General features: G+C 40.4%; 1 protein-coding gene across 1 annotated transcript in view; it reads right to left on the minus strand.

Moving 5' to 3' along the window:
* Positions 1-2,835: 2,835 nt before the first annotated feature.
* The window catches only part of PHEX (phosphate regulating endopeptidase X-linked), a 115,215-nt gene continuing 102,671 nt past the window's right edge, over positions 2,836-15,379 (minus strand). Inside the window, exons 19-22 of the mRNA XM_005443058.3 lie at positions 13,010-13,075; positions 12,786-12,890; positions 10,870-10,946; positions 2,836-7,243 (exon numbers count right to left, since the gene is read on the minus strand). Of these exons, the coding sequence (XP_005443115.1) occupies positions 7,141-7,243; positions 10,870-10,946; positions 12,786-12,890; positions 13,010-13,075 (351 nt within the window). The 3' untranslated portion in view covers positions 2,836-7,140. The remainder of the gene's footprint in view (positions 7,244-10,869; positions 10,947-12,785; positions 12,891-13,009; positions 13,076-15,379) is intronic.

Below are 15,379 nucleotides of genomic sequence, written 5' to 3' on the forward strand. Positions count from 1 at the left end.
TTAGTGTTTAAAAAGATGATAATGCAGTACCTGCTAGATAACGAGTAAACATTATCAGCCCTATGCAAATGACAGAGGACAGGGCAGCTTTTGAAAATCCCAAAGGCTAGACATTTTTTCTGGCTAGAAGAAAACATGTGCCTAAAATAGTTTTAAAACAGTAAAGTCTATGTGTAGTTATCCAGATGCAGTGAAATGCTGACCCCACAGATGTTAATCACCCAATGAAGTCAGTGAGGTCAGAGTTTTACCCTGAGACTCTATTTTTTAAAAATAATTCATATTTCTGACATTTTTATATACACTTACATAGCACAGACTTACAGACTTCCTGTGTTGTGGCCATGTGCGTGTGTGTGTGTATATAGCAGTACTTGTCCTAATGCTTTGTAAAATCTTTAATGATTTACAATACTCAAGATTTTCTAATTTCTCTTTATCGCCCTATTCAGAGGCCACTACATATGTTCATATGTTTGCGCTCCTCTCCCCAGTGCAAACCACTGAAGTCCCGGTCTAGCAGAATGCCATAAAAGCATATGCATTAAGAGTGTGATAAAGAGCAGCCCAATTCCACAAAACATGTGGGTGCTTTTAAGACGCAGTGGTGCTGCATTGTTTTGCAGCACGGACCTAGAAAGGCAACAGTTTTTTCCTTCAAAATGCCATGATATGGAGATTGGTAGATTCGTATAGCTGTTATGTGTACTTGGGCAAAAAGAATAAAACAGATGCATAAAACTAGAAGTCAGTGGCAGAATTGCAGATGCATCCTTCTTGGGAGTTCTGGACACCCTAGAATAGGCAGATAGCCCTCCAGCCCCCTGGCCGATGGGGTGAGCTCCTAGCAGGCACAGTGCTGGGACCCCCACAGAGGGCTGAGCTATAACACCCACACACTTTCCAGAGAGTTACAGAGGCAGATGGGTCTCATGCACTCAGGTTTTTCTTCTAGCAGAAATGCTTTAGCAAGTTTGTAAACCATTCTCCTGGCCCAGTTTGGCAACTGCATCTTCTACAAGACCATTTTTAAAAATGTATATCATGGCATATATTCATATATTTGTGTTTTCCTAATTGTTGTATTTAAGAAGCTAATTTTTTTCCTGATTTTACCCAAATACTTTCATAGTGTTGAAGTAAGAATACGTAACATCATTTTATTTTTCAGATTCCTGTCCTGAAATCTCTGCTACTCACATTTCAGAAGGGGAGTATGTAATGTCCATATAAAACAACCAACGCTGCCATTGCTCACAGCAGCACTGGCATGTTAAACAAACTTTGTGGTAGAAGAAGTTTTAAAATCCCTTTTGAAGCCTTTCCCCAAGCTTTGTTAAACAAGTCACTTTTTCACCAGTTTGATATGGATGTTGTAAAATTTCCAGAGACATTTTTAAAAATCTGTATCTAAGTTGACACCTGCAGTTAATGTATGCATCTGTGTACGTGTCTAACCTCGTACATTAAGCTGTTTCAGCTGTGGTGCTTATGGATGATTAAAATTATATCATTATATCTCTTTCTTTGATCACAAATTAGTGTAACACATTATCTTGATTCTCAGTAACGTCCAACTTTGATGTTATATTTAATAAAACATAATGCTGTGTTGGAGAATCCCTTGGGAATCTTTAATTTCTTTTCTTTTTTTAATATATATTACATTTTAAATGGGATTAAATCTCCTGATTAGCGAAGCAGGCTCTTGCTGTAGCAGATAAACCCTGAATTCCTCAGGGCGATCTATAGCCATTGTTAAAGTAGCTTTCCAATATGTGGGCAAGCTCAGCAAACCCCATGAGAGTTAAGCAAAGTATTTCCCTTGTGCTGAGGCTGGTTTCATGCTCCAGCCCCAACCTTTGCTTTGTTCATTCATCTTCCTCCACACAAACATTTGCTTTTACCCATAGAACTGTTGGTAAGGCTGTACTGTAAAGTAGGTGACAGAACTGGTGCAGGCTTTCAGAGACAAGCTCTCCCTGCCACCCCAAACCCAAAAGCTGTGTGGAGAGTTGCCTGCACAAAGCTATGGGCTTGGAGAGGCTGTGTCACTGCAGAGCATCATTCAAAAGGTGCAGCGAGGCCAGCTTCAGCCATCATCCCTACCAGGTACAGTTGCTTCTTGCTGCTCATGGGCTTTGTGCTGCCCTGAGCTGGGCCAGCACCACTGCTTATGGACACCCAAGCAGTGCCGGGAAACTGGTCAGAGCCCAAGAAATAGGGCACTTTGCCCAGAATTGCCAAGCTGCTAATGTATAAGGCTTTGGCATGGTCCCTGTGCTTGAGCAGCCCTTGAGCAAATGCTTGGTCAGGCTTGTGCAGTACGTGGTGAGGAACAGCAGCAAGCTAAGCTACCTGCAGTCACAGCACAGCTGGGAAGGCAGCAAAACTGCTCCTTGGTGCTGGCTGGGAAAAGATGTCACTGAGTTGCAGTTCAAACCTGGGCGTGGGGCTAGGGTTATCCTGTTAAAAATACTTCTGAAAAATGCTTGGAAGGAATTGAAAAGCAGGTGAGGCTACGAAGGCTGGGCAGAGACAGGAACGGACTGGGGCAAGAGGAGAAGAGCAAGGCTGATGGGCAGGTGGATCTTATCTCACCCCTGATGTGCTCCAGCAGCTTCTGGCTGGGACAGATCTGCTGCCTCCCCTCCTGCAATTTCTCCAGCATACAGTCTCATCCACAGCAGCTCATCCTATCTTCATTTTAATTGCCTCCAGCAGGTTAGTGGGGGCAAGTGAAGCTTAATAAACTCTGGCTGAGAGAGGAGGTCCTTCTTAGCCTGCCTAGCAATGAAAGTAGCCTTGAGAACGTGGGGCCATGTCATTATGCTCTTTATTACATTGGATAAAAACTATATATTACAGAAGTAACATAGTACAGTTGGGCAGTGACAGGCCAAGCAGCTTTTGCCATATTGCAAGCATAGGAAAATTCTTTATCACTTTGGCTTTTATTGGCTAACACAATTGTCTTTAAAAGTGTCATTCACATATGATGCAGGAAGAAAAATTAAAAAGTACAATAAACTGACTTGCAAAATAAAAATCCAGATTAAAAAGACATAAACATAAAAGACCTTTTAACTCACTATAGTTCTGCCTCTTGAGTTGTCAGGCTTTTAATGTTTCTTTGGAGACAGATAGATAGATAGATATAAAAAATAAAACATTGCTGTGAGATACACTTCTAAGCCTGTAATTAGCTGAATAATACTCAATGAAAAGTTATACATAAACCCACCTGATTTTTTTATAAATAATCCAAACATTTAGTGTCATGGTAACATTCCTACCTAAAGAGCGCTGAAGTCTCCCTGCACAGGCACAAGCAGAGCTTTATAATACAGCTGGGGTTTTTGGTCCTTCAGCATCCAGACCCAGCTTGGGTATCGTTTATGTACCTAAGCAGTTTACAGAAGTGAATAGCACAGCTGCCTTTTCAGAGAGCTACTCGTGTGTAAAGCTAACTCTTTCACAATGCAATCAGCAGAAATACTCACAGTGTATAAGGTGGTGTTTTAGTGTTTGCAGGGTTAGTCCAGAAAAAGAAGGAATAGAACAGAACAGAATGGAATAGAAATAGGAACAGGAACAGAAATAGGAATAGGAACAGGAATAGGAGTAGGAACAGGAATAGGAATAGGAAAAGGAACAGGAACAAGAATAGGAACAGTCACAGGAATAGGAACAGGAATAGGAATAGGAATAGGAATAGGAATAGGAATAGGAATAGGAATAGGAATAGGAATAGGAATAGGAATAGGAATAGGAATAGGAATAGGATAGAAAGTTTGCATATTTTCAGAACCCAAAGAAGGGGACATGGGACAGGAGTAGAGGTTGTTTCTTTATGTCTACACAGTAGAAAAATATCTCTTCAAATTTACACAGCTAAAAATGTTTCCTTCATACGTGATCCTTCCACTCTAGATCACTGGAAGAGAAGATTACTGAGCCAACAAGAAGAAACGTTTCACAATATTACTGGCAATTAAAAAAAACCAAAAAACAACAAAATGAAAAAAATCTGAAAGCTCTGAGAGAAGAATATATATGATGAAGAATCTGTTTGCATAGATGTAATAAGTGAGCTTGATAGCAACACAGCAAGGCATTGCTAGCACAGTCCCAGATAGCACAAGGTGAAAACAAAGCAAGGCCAGGGAGTCTGGCAAAACACAGGCAATGGGGAAAGCCCTCACAAACCATCATTAGCTTATGGCTATCTTTGGTGACCAAGATTTAATAATGAATTTAAGTACCTTCTGCTTTGGTTTCCAACTGGTACCTAAATAGCTGGCTCCAAAGTGAACTGTAAATTGCATTACCAACTGTTTGGTTTGACGTAAAAAGTGAGCAAGTGAGGCAGGCTGGGATCCTCACATGGGCATATGCAAGCCCTAAGCCCTACACTGAAAACCTGAGTCAGCAGCAAGGATTCTCCAAACTGTGATACTATCGATGAATGTGCCAGTCAGCAGCAAGGGCTTCTGGCTTTCCTGGCAGTGTATAGGTCCCCTCTCAACTGCTAAAATCAAGGTACAAAATCTGGTCATACAGTCTCTTCCTCCCTCCTGGTGCACTGCCCCCAAGCCCTCCAGCTTCCTACTATCCTCCCAGACCAGGACCTGGCCCCCTGACTGCTGCAGGATATGTCCTAGAAAAGACGAAACAGATTTGCAGCAGTTCCTCTGCTGTTTGGAATATGCACACCACAGTTCAAAAATCCCTGGTATTAAACTTGAAAGACCTGAGCCTAGCAAGGAGCAGTAAGAGTGACATTTAAGGCAGCAAGCACCAGGCATTTTAGAAGAAATTGCTATCCAGTACAAAGAAACAACCCCATAAACCACAGAATGACAGAATCTGTCCCACTGGAAAACAGCCATGAGAGACGAGCCCTTGCAAATGCATCTCTGATCTCAGAGAAAAAATTAGAAAACTTAAAGCTGACTCTTGAGAAACCAGCTTTGCATTGTCCAGTAATTTATAAAGTTTAGTTTAGATAAGTGTTTGAGTTGATGACCTGACTTTTCTGAGGACAACGACCATACTGGTACTACCTTTAACAGGCCCTGAACTTTGTGCTGTTGATCCAAAGCAGCCAACATCATCATGTCAGTGGTCGTATGAGCACAGGAATTAATTCAGCTCAGTACTCAATGTACTAGGGAACTTTCCGCTTAGTAGGCAAACGGTATCACTTTGCTCAAGACCCACACCTATTTGTTTGAGGAAAGTGTCTATGAAAATACTGCCATCACAGTTTATGTGAAAAGTATCTCCATGAAAAAAATGTAGTAGTTGCAATCCAAATGACAAACTGCAATCCACAGAACTCAGGAATAGAGCTGGCTTGAAGGAAGCAAAAATGCTTTTCCTCTTAAGAAAACTTTTACTTTTTCAGGGAAAATTTGACGAAAGAATGTCCTGGTCCCAAAAAATAGTATTTTCTTTCTAAGAAGTGGAACAGTGCCTTGAATTCAGGAGGGTCTGCTTCCTTCCCTCTGGAAGGTAGCTTGAGGGCCTGTCTCCTTCCATAAATTATGTTTCCATGATGTTCCCCTTCTTTACAAAGAAACATAAGATACTAACCCCATTTGCAAAAACTTGGCTTCAGTTGAACCTTCCTCCACCTTGACTGTTGGACAATATTTCACCAATCCTTGTAAAAAAAGTTTATCTTACTTACATTTCTATACTGGTAAAATAAAATTTAAGCAAATAGAAGAATTTATATATTTGTGTGTGTGTGTATATATATATGAAAGTATTATACACACAGAGACATATATAGATTTGCAGTAATTAAATCAGTGTAAAGAAACTCTCCACTTGAAACAAATGAATGCACAAGGTATAAATAAATACCAGTTAAATACATATCTTTCTTTTTGGGAAGAAAGGGTTGTTTTGTTCCCCCTGCCCCCAGTAATAGTTATGTGTTAAAGTTTTTCTGCTGCAATAAAATGTGGGGGTTTATGAATATTGTCAGAAATAAAATTAAAAAACTCAACTGTCCTGCATGTATACTGTATTTAAACGTACTCTACTCCTGCATTACTCTTTTTATCCAGACAAGTCAAATGGTACCGGAACTCTGTTTTTCAGTCCCACATTCTTCTTTCCTTAAAATCACAAATCACTCTGCCCTGTCCAGAACATGAGGGCCAACATGCACACTACTTACATTCCTCTGTTAATCCCAGACACTAAGAAATCTCTAAATTAAAAAATGGTATAGTATTTGAGGCTTTAAAATAAATGTAGATGAAGCAAAAGGCAAAGATCAACTCTTAGGAAAATAAACTGCCCACACTGTGAACAGGAATAAGTACTGTAATATTTCTGAGTTTCATGGTGCTGGGAATTCCCTCTGCAAGCCTCTGCTTTCACCATACATTGATTTTTATCATAAGCTGTTCTAAAATTAGAAGAGGCCACGATCTGACAAGTATCCTTTCTGTTCAGTCGTAGCAGATGGAAACCATGAGGTGCTTTCTCAGCTTGAAACTGTTCCAAAATTTAAGGCACTAATCTGACATATTAAACCGAATTTTTATAAAGTCTTGTGTCTTTACATCATGCAACATCATTTATAGCATGCTGGGCAGTGATAGTTTAAGTTATGAAATGCTGTATCACAAAGCAGATCAGGCCTGGTTTTGTAGCAGGTCTCATGAATTTCTTCATCCAGAAAGGATAAATTTTGTGTGGGAGAATTCTGCGTAGCACCCCTGCAGAGCAATAGATTAAAACCAGATTTTAGCTTTTACCTCTTACTCAACTATAAATCAGGAACTAGGATTGATAATGGCAGCTGTCCATCAACAGCAATGCAACTGCAGATGAGCATTAGTAGTTTTATGACTAAAAGGAGTTCCTTTTTTCAATTATTATTATTATTATTATTATTATTAAAGAATACCTATCCTCTTCTATTTTAAGTGTTTCTAGGCTCTGAATAGAGAGTGATTAGATCCATGTAGGTCATCAGCATGGATAAGGAAGATGCATTTGAAGTAACAGCTCTCTAGATTGCAGAACTTTATTCTGAAACTCTATCCCGTGGGCTTGAGCTCAGGTGCAGCATTTCACCTTGCAGATCCCTCTTGACAGAAGACCTGGAAGGGATGTCTACCACAGTCGGCAGGATTCTGCCCCTCGGTTCATCGTTGTATTTGCTGGGCAATTGAAAGCTTTACGGAACTCTTCAAAGTTGCTCATGGCACCGATAACTCTGCAAAGAGAAAAGTGACTGACATGCACATTGTCTTCTGTTAAACACTACAGACCCATAAGTGTTTCAGTGTGTTCACCTCAGGTTGAATTTTCAGGCTTTCCATGTCATTTTTCCACAAATAAAACCAAAAAGCTCAGGAGAAGCACTTCCAGTTAAAGTTAATGTGAAGACAATCTTGTTTCATTTGGTGCTTTAAGAAGCATTTAACTTTGCTAGAAACTCAACAGAAAACGATTGCATTTTGTGGATACCATGTGATTTAGAATGATTCTCTAATCTGACCCTTGGCAGCAAAGGTGGAAGATCAGCCGTAGCCTTGCACAGTGGAATCCTCCCAGCACCTGCCAAACAGCTGCAGGCCAGCAGGCAGGCAGAGGTAAGCACACACTGTGGTTGTGCTGGAAATGGTTTGATTTGGCTCATGCCAGCCAAATACTTGCAACAGCACCCTCTGCCCACCCCCCACCCTCACCCCCACCCCATCCCACCCCCCACAAATGCTGGCTCCCTGGGACTTTCCAGCCTGAAGCCCTGGGGGACAAGCACAGACACTCTTCTTGGCCAGCTCAGCCTTACACCTGTGAGCATCTCAACTCCTCTGATATTTTGGAAATACATTTTCTGAGGCTTCTGCCCTGACCAGTTCCCAAGCTCTCTCTTGCTTCCATCACAGGTGGTGTGATACTGACAGAATAGCACATCCCTGCCTCACACGAGCTAGGCAATGTGTCTGCATCGCCGACTGGCACTTTCAGGCATAGTGGAAGAGCTTACTCTTTGTTTGCAGCCATCCTTGGCTCTTGCTTCCATGTCTGTATTATTTCATGCTGTTAGAAATTATTATTTTACCATTGCTAGATTGGGGTTGTGGTGTTTGCAGATTTTTTCTATGCTTTTAAGCATCTTGGAATTTACTAACCTGAAATTTGCAATGGTATTAAAGTAAACAGCATCCTGAGTTAAAAGCAGAAAAGTATCTACTGAGATATTAATTGTATGCCTTTTCACCCTCTTTGTTATGCAGTGGGAAGTCATTTTTCTCCACTGCAGACAATCAGCTTCTCAGCATAGCTCAGCATGGTAGAAAAGATTCTTATTACATTGATTAGACTTTCTGTGAGTAAGAAAATTTGCAGTCAGCTGCTGCAAAAATGTATAAAGGTCAGTTTTGTAGGGAGAATTACAAAATTAGGTTAGCTTTCAAATAAGATATACAGCTTTACTGTAAAAACGTTGCAAATACGTATTCAGGGACTGGAACAGTAACAGCTGGTCATGCAGAACTGCTGCTGAAGGTGGTGGGAGTTCTGCCTGCCATGTGAGGGATTTCACTCGGAAACCAGCATTCAAAAATAGCACTGACAATTAAGATCTGGAAATCTGTCAATTAAAAATAAATAAAACTGGAATCTAGCCAGTGAAATATCTTTATGTGTCTATGCATGTGACTTTTCTACCCATGGTTTGATATCACCACACGTTAACTGTGGAATCAGAGTGGGCTGTCTGGATTTCAACCCATTGAACTACAGTAGAGATGTCTTCCCCTGAACGGGTCACCCTGGGCTCCACTGGCAGTCAATAGAAAGATGCACTTGCAGAGTCTAAGTAATGTAAATGTATTACTTGCAGAAGGATGGGGTTTATATATATATATATAGACACAAACACTTTAAAAATGCCTATTCTTTTTTTGACTGTGAAAAGAAACTGGGGTGACTAGCTTAGATGCACACACCTATGCTCAGGATATGTGTTGCTCATTTCTACCATCTTTTAAGTTACTTTTTGTAATTACTTTTAAAAGGGCTGTTTGGGCTTTTTGGATAGCAAGAGCTGTCAATGTTGAAACTAGCTGTACTGCTGTTATAATGGTCTTGGGACATAAATGAAGCAAAGCTGGGGGAAATAGATAATTTAATTTGTTAGCCCAGTCAATAGAATTTGCAGGAAAAGATAAGCACCACAGTTTCTCTTCAGATCTGAAACAGAAGCGTGTTTTGGGTATCTCACATAAAAACTATGAAAAAGTGTTGTCTGTATTTTTCAGGCCCCAAATTCATCTAATCTTCTCTGGAATTTTCTTTCTTAGCCCTATTCCTTCATGACTTATCCTCTATCCCCAGGCTTTCCTGTATATTTTGCAATTTGCATCACCTCATGGGAATGTAGCTACTTAATGATTCTGAACATATAAATATACATATAGGTAAATAAATCTGAGGACTTTAAAAGACAAGAGATGGTTATTTTACCAAAATCTTAACAAGGTTAAGGAATTATAAAAGAATATCACACTGTAGGGCGAAGATCAGTCTGATACTCCTGTCCTCATTGTCATGATCTATTTTCAATGGTTAAAAGGCATGCAGATTTGCATACTGCACTACTTTTACCATGGCTAGCTGGCGTAACAGGTATTGCAAAGGTCTGGGAGTACAGGTTTCAATGCAGAGTACAGAGGTCTACCAAGACCAAGCATACACACCTGCAATGCTAGCTTATACTAAATTTATGTCATCCCGTTTCCAGTTCCATTATTTCTTAACCTGTTCTGATTATAAGTAGGCCAGGGTGTGTTATGCATGCCATGTTTGTATCTTCAGCTTTGGCATGGCTGAATATGTCAGAGTACCTGGAAGCAACCTCAGAGATCCCCTGTGAAGACAGTGTTGCTATTTTTACTTTACCAAGAGACAAGTGAGGCAAAGTGGGCTCATATCACCTAAACTTAGCCGCAGATAAGATGGGATCCCAACTCCCTCTTTAGTCAACAGAAAGTGGTAGGAATCTCCAGAAGGCAACTAATCCAGTGAATCAGCTTGTGGAGTCAACATCCTTCCGCAAATACTGAGGTAATGTAGCACTTGACTGAGGACAAACACAATTCTTAACATGAATCTCAACAGAAACAACCGCTCTTGGTCACAAAACCTCTGTGGAGAAGCAGAGAAAAAATCTCTGGCTTCCTTGTTCAAATGTAGTCCTTAAACCTTCCCCCTCTTCCAGCCTCTCCTTCTTGGGGCTCATGGGTGCCTGTGGACAGGGGAGCCTGGGGGAGGCCTTTTGAGCAAAGACACAGACACCCTGTTATGGCTGGACTCCCCCAGCTGCTTCAAGGAAAGTGTCTCTTGAAGTTCAGCTGAAGAGTTTAATCTTGAACTGAACTTACAGGGCATGTTTTGCTTTGCATTATCAATATAATTCAAGATATTAACGTTAAAGACTTTAATGAACTCAGGCAAATTAAATCAAGGACTCTCCTAATATTCACTGGTTTCTAAACTAGAATTGCATAGGGGGAAAAAAAAAAAAAAAGTGATAGATGAGACATTTTAGATACCCAGGCCATGATTACAGGACATCACAGGTATCAGAATATGTTCTGGGTCAACTGCTTTTGGAGATAAATGCAAGCCTTTCATTTTTACAGAAGAGTATTTGTAATAGCAAAAGATCAGCTGAAAAAAACCCCCACCACATTTCAATTTCAGTCTAAAGCAAGAGCATAGTCCAATTTTGTGTTCATTCTTAAACGCCTCTTAACATGCTAAATTTCTGCACTTGTATGCTGCAGTGATTGATTCCATATGTGTGCTGAGTAAATACACTATTTGCACTACCTGAATTGAGGAGGGCTGTGAGCTCCAACATATATTTGTTCTCTCGCAGATTCTGGTCTAAAGGAGTTGCATCTTACCTGATAAAAGACAAAAAGCAGAAACAGGCATGTTATCTGGGATCTCTTTGTAAGTAAAGCAGAATGTAATGTCACTGTTAAGATGCCTATTACTTACTATATGCACAAAATGGCAAGACACAAACTCCTGTTCTGTTTCACCTTTGCTAACTTGCAGTTTTCTGTTGGTATATTCCCTTGGTTTTCAAATCCCTTTTTGAAAAGGTATATTCCCTTGGTATATTCCCTTGGTTTTCAAATTAGTGGATACAGCCTCCACCCATCGTTACTCTCCACCCACTCATTCCCATCATCTAATCATAACCACTTTACTAGTTCTTTTTTTTGAAGTTCTCTATAATGTTAACTTGCTTTTCAGCTTGTGCTGCAGCACCTCATGCCTTAATAGTTACCAAGCATATTTCTTGGTCTCAAAGCTATGTAATGTGTGTAAAAAGTACCCGTAATGATGTTTATTATCTCTAGAATTGCAGCTGTATTACCTGATGTATTTGTTCCATGATGGAATGTCAGTTTATTTTAAAATTATACATTTTTCAAGTTTCCATCAGTGGTCCCCAATTCATTATTCCTGATATGATAACCTGACCCAATTGTAACTGACCACAAAACAGGGTAGAGAGAATATTTGCATAGCTAAATAGTCCCTCTTTTGTTGTACTCATTGCATGAAAAATCCCCTTTAAGCAGCCCCTACCTTACTTACACAGCCCTGTGCTGAATGTTTCCTATCAACAAAATCCTTTAAGTCAGACTGCCTATAGGATATGTGGACTTCAGTGCAATTTTGTCTGGCTGAAGACAGCCCCGGCAGTTTGGATGGGTCTGTTGAGTGTCTTGAGCTCTGTGAAAGCAGGCTGAGCTCAAGGGTACCTGGGATACACTGCTCTCACTGTGAATGTGCCTCCCCTCAGAGGAGGAGACACTGGACATAAGATTTCTGCAGTGGTCCTGTAAGATCCTCAGATATTCCCTATGGCTTCAAAGTTTTCTTGGAGAAAAACTGACACGGTGTGAAACTCAACTCAGCATAAACAACCAAAGCTGAGTCTTGTCATTGGTCAATATTGTCAAACTGAAATGGTCACAGGCCCATATACTGCTACACTGACTCTCAGCAGAGAAATTATTTTCAGCCAGTGTTGGTTGCATTGATTGCACTGGATATGCTGTTTCTTCAGTTTTAGATGATTCATTCCTTCAACTGCTGGGCAAACTTTTATAGCCCAGTTTTTATCTTTCATATACAGTGACTTTGTCCCAACTCTCTTAACCAAATAATTTCTGATTCTCTCCCTTATTCTACATGTTTTTCTAAAAAACTCACATCCCCTATCAAAGTTTTGCTACAGCATATTTAGTGTACAGCAAAGAAAGATGGCAAAAAATAAACTAAGTTTTTCTTCACTGCTGCTTAGTTTCCTCGAACAACATGCTCAGTAATGAATGCTGGTACATTTGCAATAGGAGTCTGTGGTGGAAACAGTCAGAAATTGCTGTGTATTGCAAGCGCCAGAAATCTGGGAAGCTAAAATGGAAGAGGCTAAGGAGTCATTATGTGCAAGAAGACTCCTGTAGTGGAGGGAAGCAGGAAGAGGAAAGAAAGCTGCTGACAACACTGTGCAAAACCAGGAATAACTTCAGCAGTTCTGGCACCATGAATAGATGAGGACAAAGAGAAAAAGAGAAAAGAAATAATGGTCCTGGGAGAAGTCTGCTTATACCCTGAAAAGTCTGGGTTTGGCTGGTGTGGACTGTTGAAACAAAGCAGTCTCATCTCTGCACTGTACGTTGTACTGGTTAATAGATGGGGACTTGAAACACATTTGTACTACTCACATGGGCATAACTCAGAAAGAAAAGCTGGTTGTGTGTGAACTTGAGCCCTGGCAGTAAAGGCTCCTCTTCTCCTCCTCTCTTTTCTGTAATCCATCTCCTGTATGCCTGATAAGAAAGAGATACAAAGTGCCTTGCAGCAACATGAAGCCTAACCACAGCCTTTTCTTTTTTCTTTTTTTTTTTTTTTAATAATACTATGTTTCAGATATTTTTCATTTACTTACCCTGAAAGCCTCTCGCAAACCTCCATTATCTGCAATGTTTTCTGCCAAAGTCCGCTTGCCTTTCACCTGGCAGAATGAAAGAACATCAGTCATTTGACCTGTTCCTGAACTGCCTTCTTGATCAACTTCAAGAAACAGGGGAAAAAAATAAAACAAGATGAGAACAACCTCAGCCAATTTCAACCATCATACCTCTGGTTAAGAAAACTGGGTTTCAATGTGAAAACTGTCAGTAAACAATTTTCCATGATGAGTTATCCTGGTTCTGGTCCTAGATCTCTGTAGCACAAAATGTAGTAGATAAAATGCACCCAAGAATCCAGTTCCTGATCTTTGATCTGAGCATCAATAATTTTCCCCTGAAGACTTTTTTATCTGGTTACATGTGAGATCCAGTAGCACCTTCTTAGACTTTCATCTAAGAGGTTATATTTGTTTCTCTGCTTAATATACTACTGGGATGCTGCAATAACCTTTAAGTCATAATATAAACCAGTGCAATTAAAAATAACTGTCAGAGACAGAATTGAAATTGATAGTATATTCAGTGCTCTAAAAATATCTGCAAAGGAGATTCACACTGCTTTTCCCCTGTATTGATTACAAGAGCAAGAGCAACGAGAATATATTGTGAGAAGCAGTGCTATCTAAACTTTGCAAAAAAGCCAGTCTCCTGGTATTACCAAGTGCAGTATCATTGTGAAGAAATCCTCATTTCTGCAAGGGGAGCATTATCTCTGATCACTCAGCCTACTAAGGTCTTAGTGTTACCAAACTGTATTTGTATTAAGCAGTTTTACTCTCTACTATGCCTCGAATAAGCAAGGTAATGGAGCACAGTTTTGGTCAGAGCTCTGAAGGTCAGTGTTGGCCTGCAGATCTTCTGACAATGGGCTCTCCCATGCCACAGGGATGAGTACAGGGGCGCTGGCGTCAGGACTCACCTTAGTTTCAGGATGGTAAAAGAAGGCAAAATGGGGGAAAAGAGGTAAAAGGACCTAGGGGATACTCAGGTATGTGTGCACAGCCCCACCACTCAGTGCAGATGAGTACCCAGACTGGACTCCAGGCATCTTCCTTGATGCCTGGAGTCCAATGTTACACTCAAGGGTGTAATAAAGGGGAAATAGGAGCAGCAGAGGAAAGAGCATCCCTTTCCTCAGAGGGCTGGAGAGGGAGATGGGAGACAGGCTTTTAGCAGAAAAGGTACTGGGACACCAGGGAACATGCATACAAACCAGCTGCCTTTTTTCTGGCCTGCCTACTCATACATTTTACTTGCAGTGGGCTTGTGAAGAGGTCTGATTTAGAGCATAAATGAGAGTAACCTAGCAGTGGCACTTGGATCATAGGTCATTTTAATAAGTGGCAGAAGTCTTTCCGCTGATCTTGGGCAGCTCTGGGTCAGGTAGCTGAGACTGCTCTACGCAGACAGTTTGTGACAGGTCTCAGGGGACTGTGATAAGCCCTTTATTTGATCAGATGACTTATGTGATTGCTGCACTCTGAAGCCATTTCTATATCCACTTTTTCTTTCATTACACTTCTTTTCTGGAGACATTTTTATTGTAAACTGGATGAGAAAGAAGAAGAGCAAATAGGTTTCTCGATCCATGAAAAATATTCATACAGACATAAAAAATCTGCAGAATATTGATGTAAATGACAGGCAAAAAAAAAAAAAAAGGTCTTTGCATGCATAGCTCTTCACACATAAGCTATAAAATATGGCAGAAAATGCGAATATTCTCCTTCTATCATCTAAAAAGTGCTTTAGGCTATCCCACAGAAATAGGAGGGAAAAGCCATGTGGATAAGGCTGTGGGTAACAGGATCTGTCTAGTAAATCCATTCACGGACTTCAAAGGCAGTAGCTACACTGGAGGGGAAATTCAGATCTACCCATGTCAAGAGACACCATAGAAGGTAAAGCAGGTGGCCAAGCCAATGGCAGGAGCATGGGAAGGGCTCAGTCACATCCTTGGGGAAGGTTTTAATGACCTTCTTTATGTGGCATTTTTGTATTGACATTTTATGTCCTAGAGATATTCAGGAATGAGCCTGAGCATTTTTATTTGTAAATTACCTTATATGAAGTACTTCATGCGTTGTTGGACTTCAGACTGGACTACAATATGGCTTTGTTATCTCTGAGACTAACACAAACAGCCTGGGGAAAGTGTTAAAATTATTCCTAAGCATTCAGTGTGACCTCTTTATTCTTAAAAAGCAAGAATGTAATTGTATTTTTTATTCTAAAATTTAAGTAGAGGTGGTAGAATTGAGTAGGAGGTAAGGTATGTGTTTTATCCTGAAAATTAAGATTAAATTCACGTCCCAGCCAGCATTACTGGAATTTTAGCTACTGAT

Source organism: Falco cherrug, chromosome 2, assembly GCF_023634085.1.
Source record: "Falco cherrug isolate bFalChe1 chromosome 2, bFalChe1.pri, whole genome shotgun sequence".
In the NCBI taxonomy this organism is placed as follows: Eukaryota; Metazoa; Chordata; class Aves; order Falconiformes; family Falconidae; genus Falco; species Falco cherrug.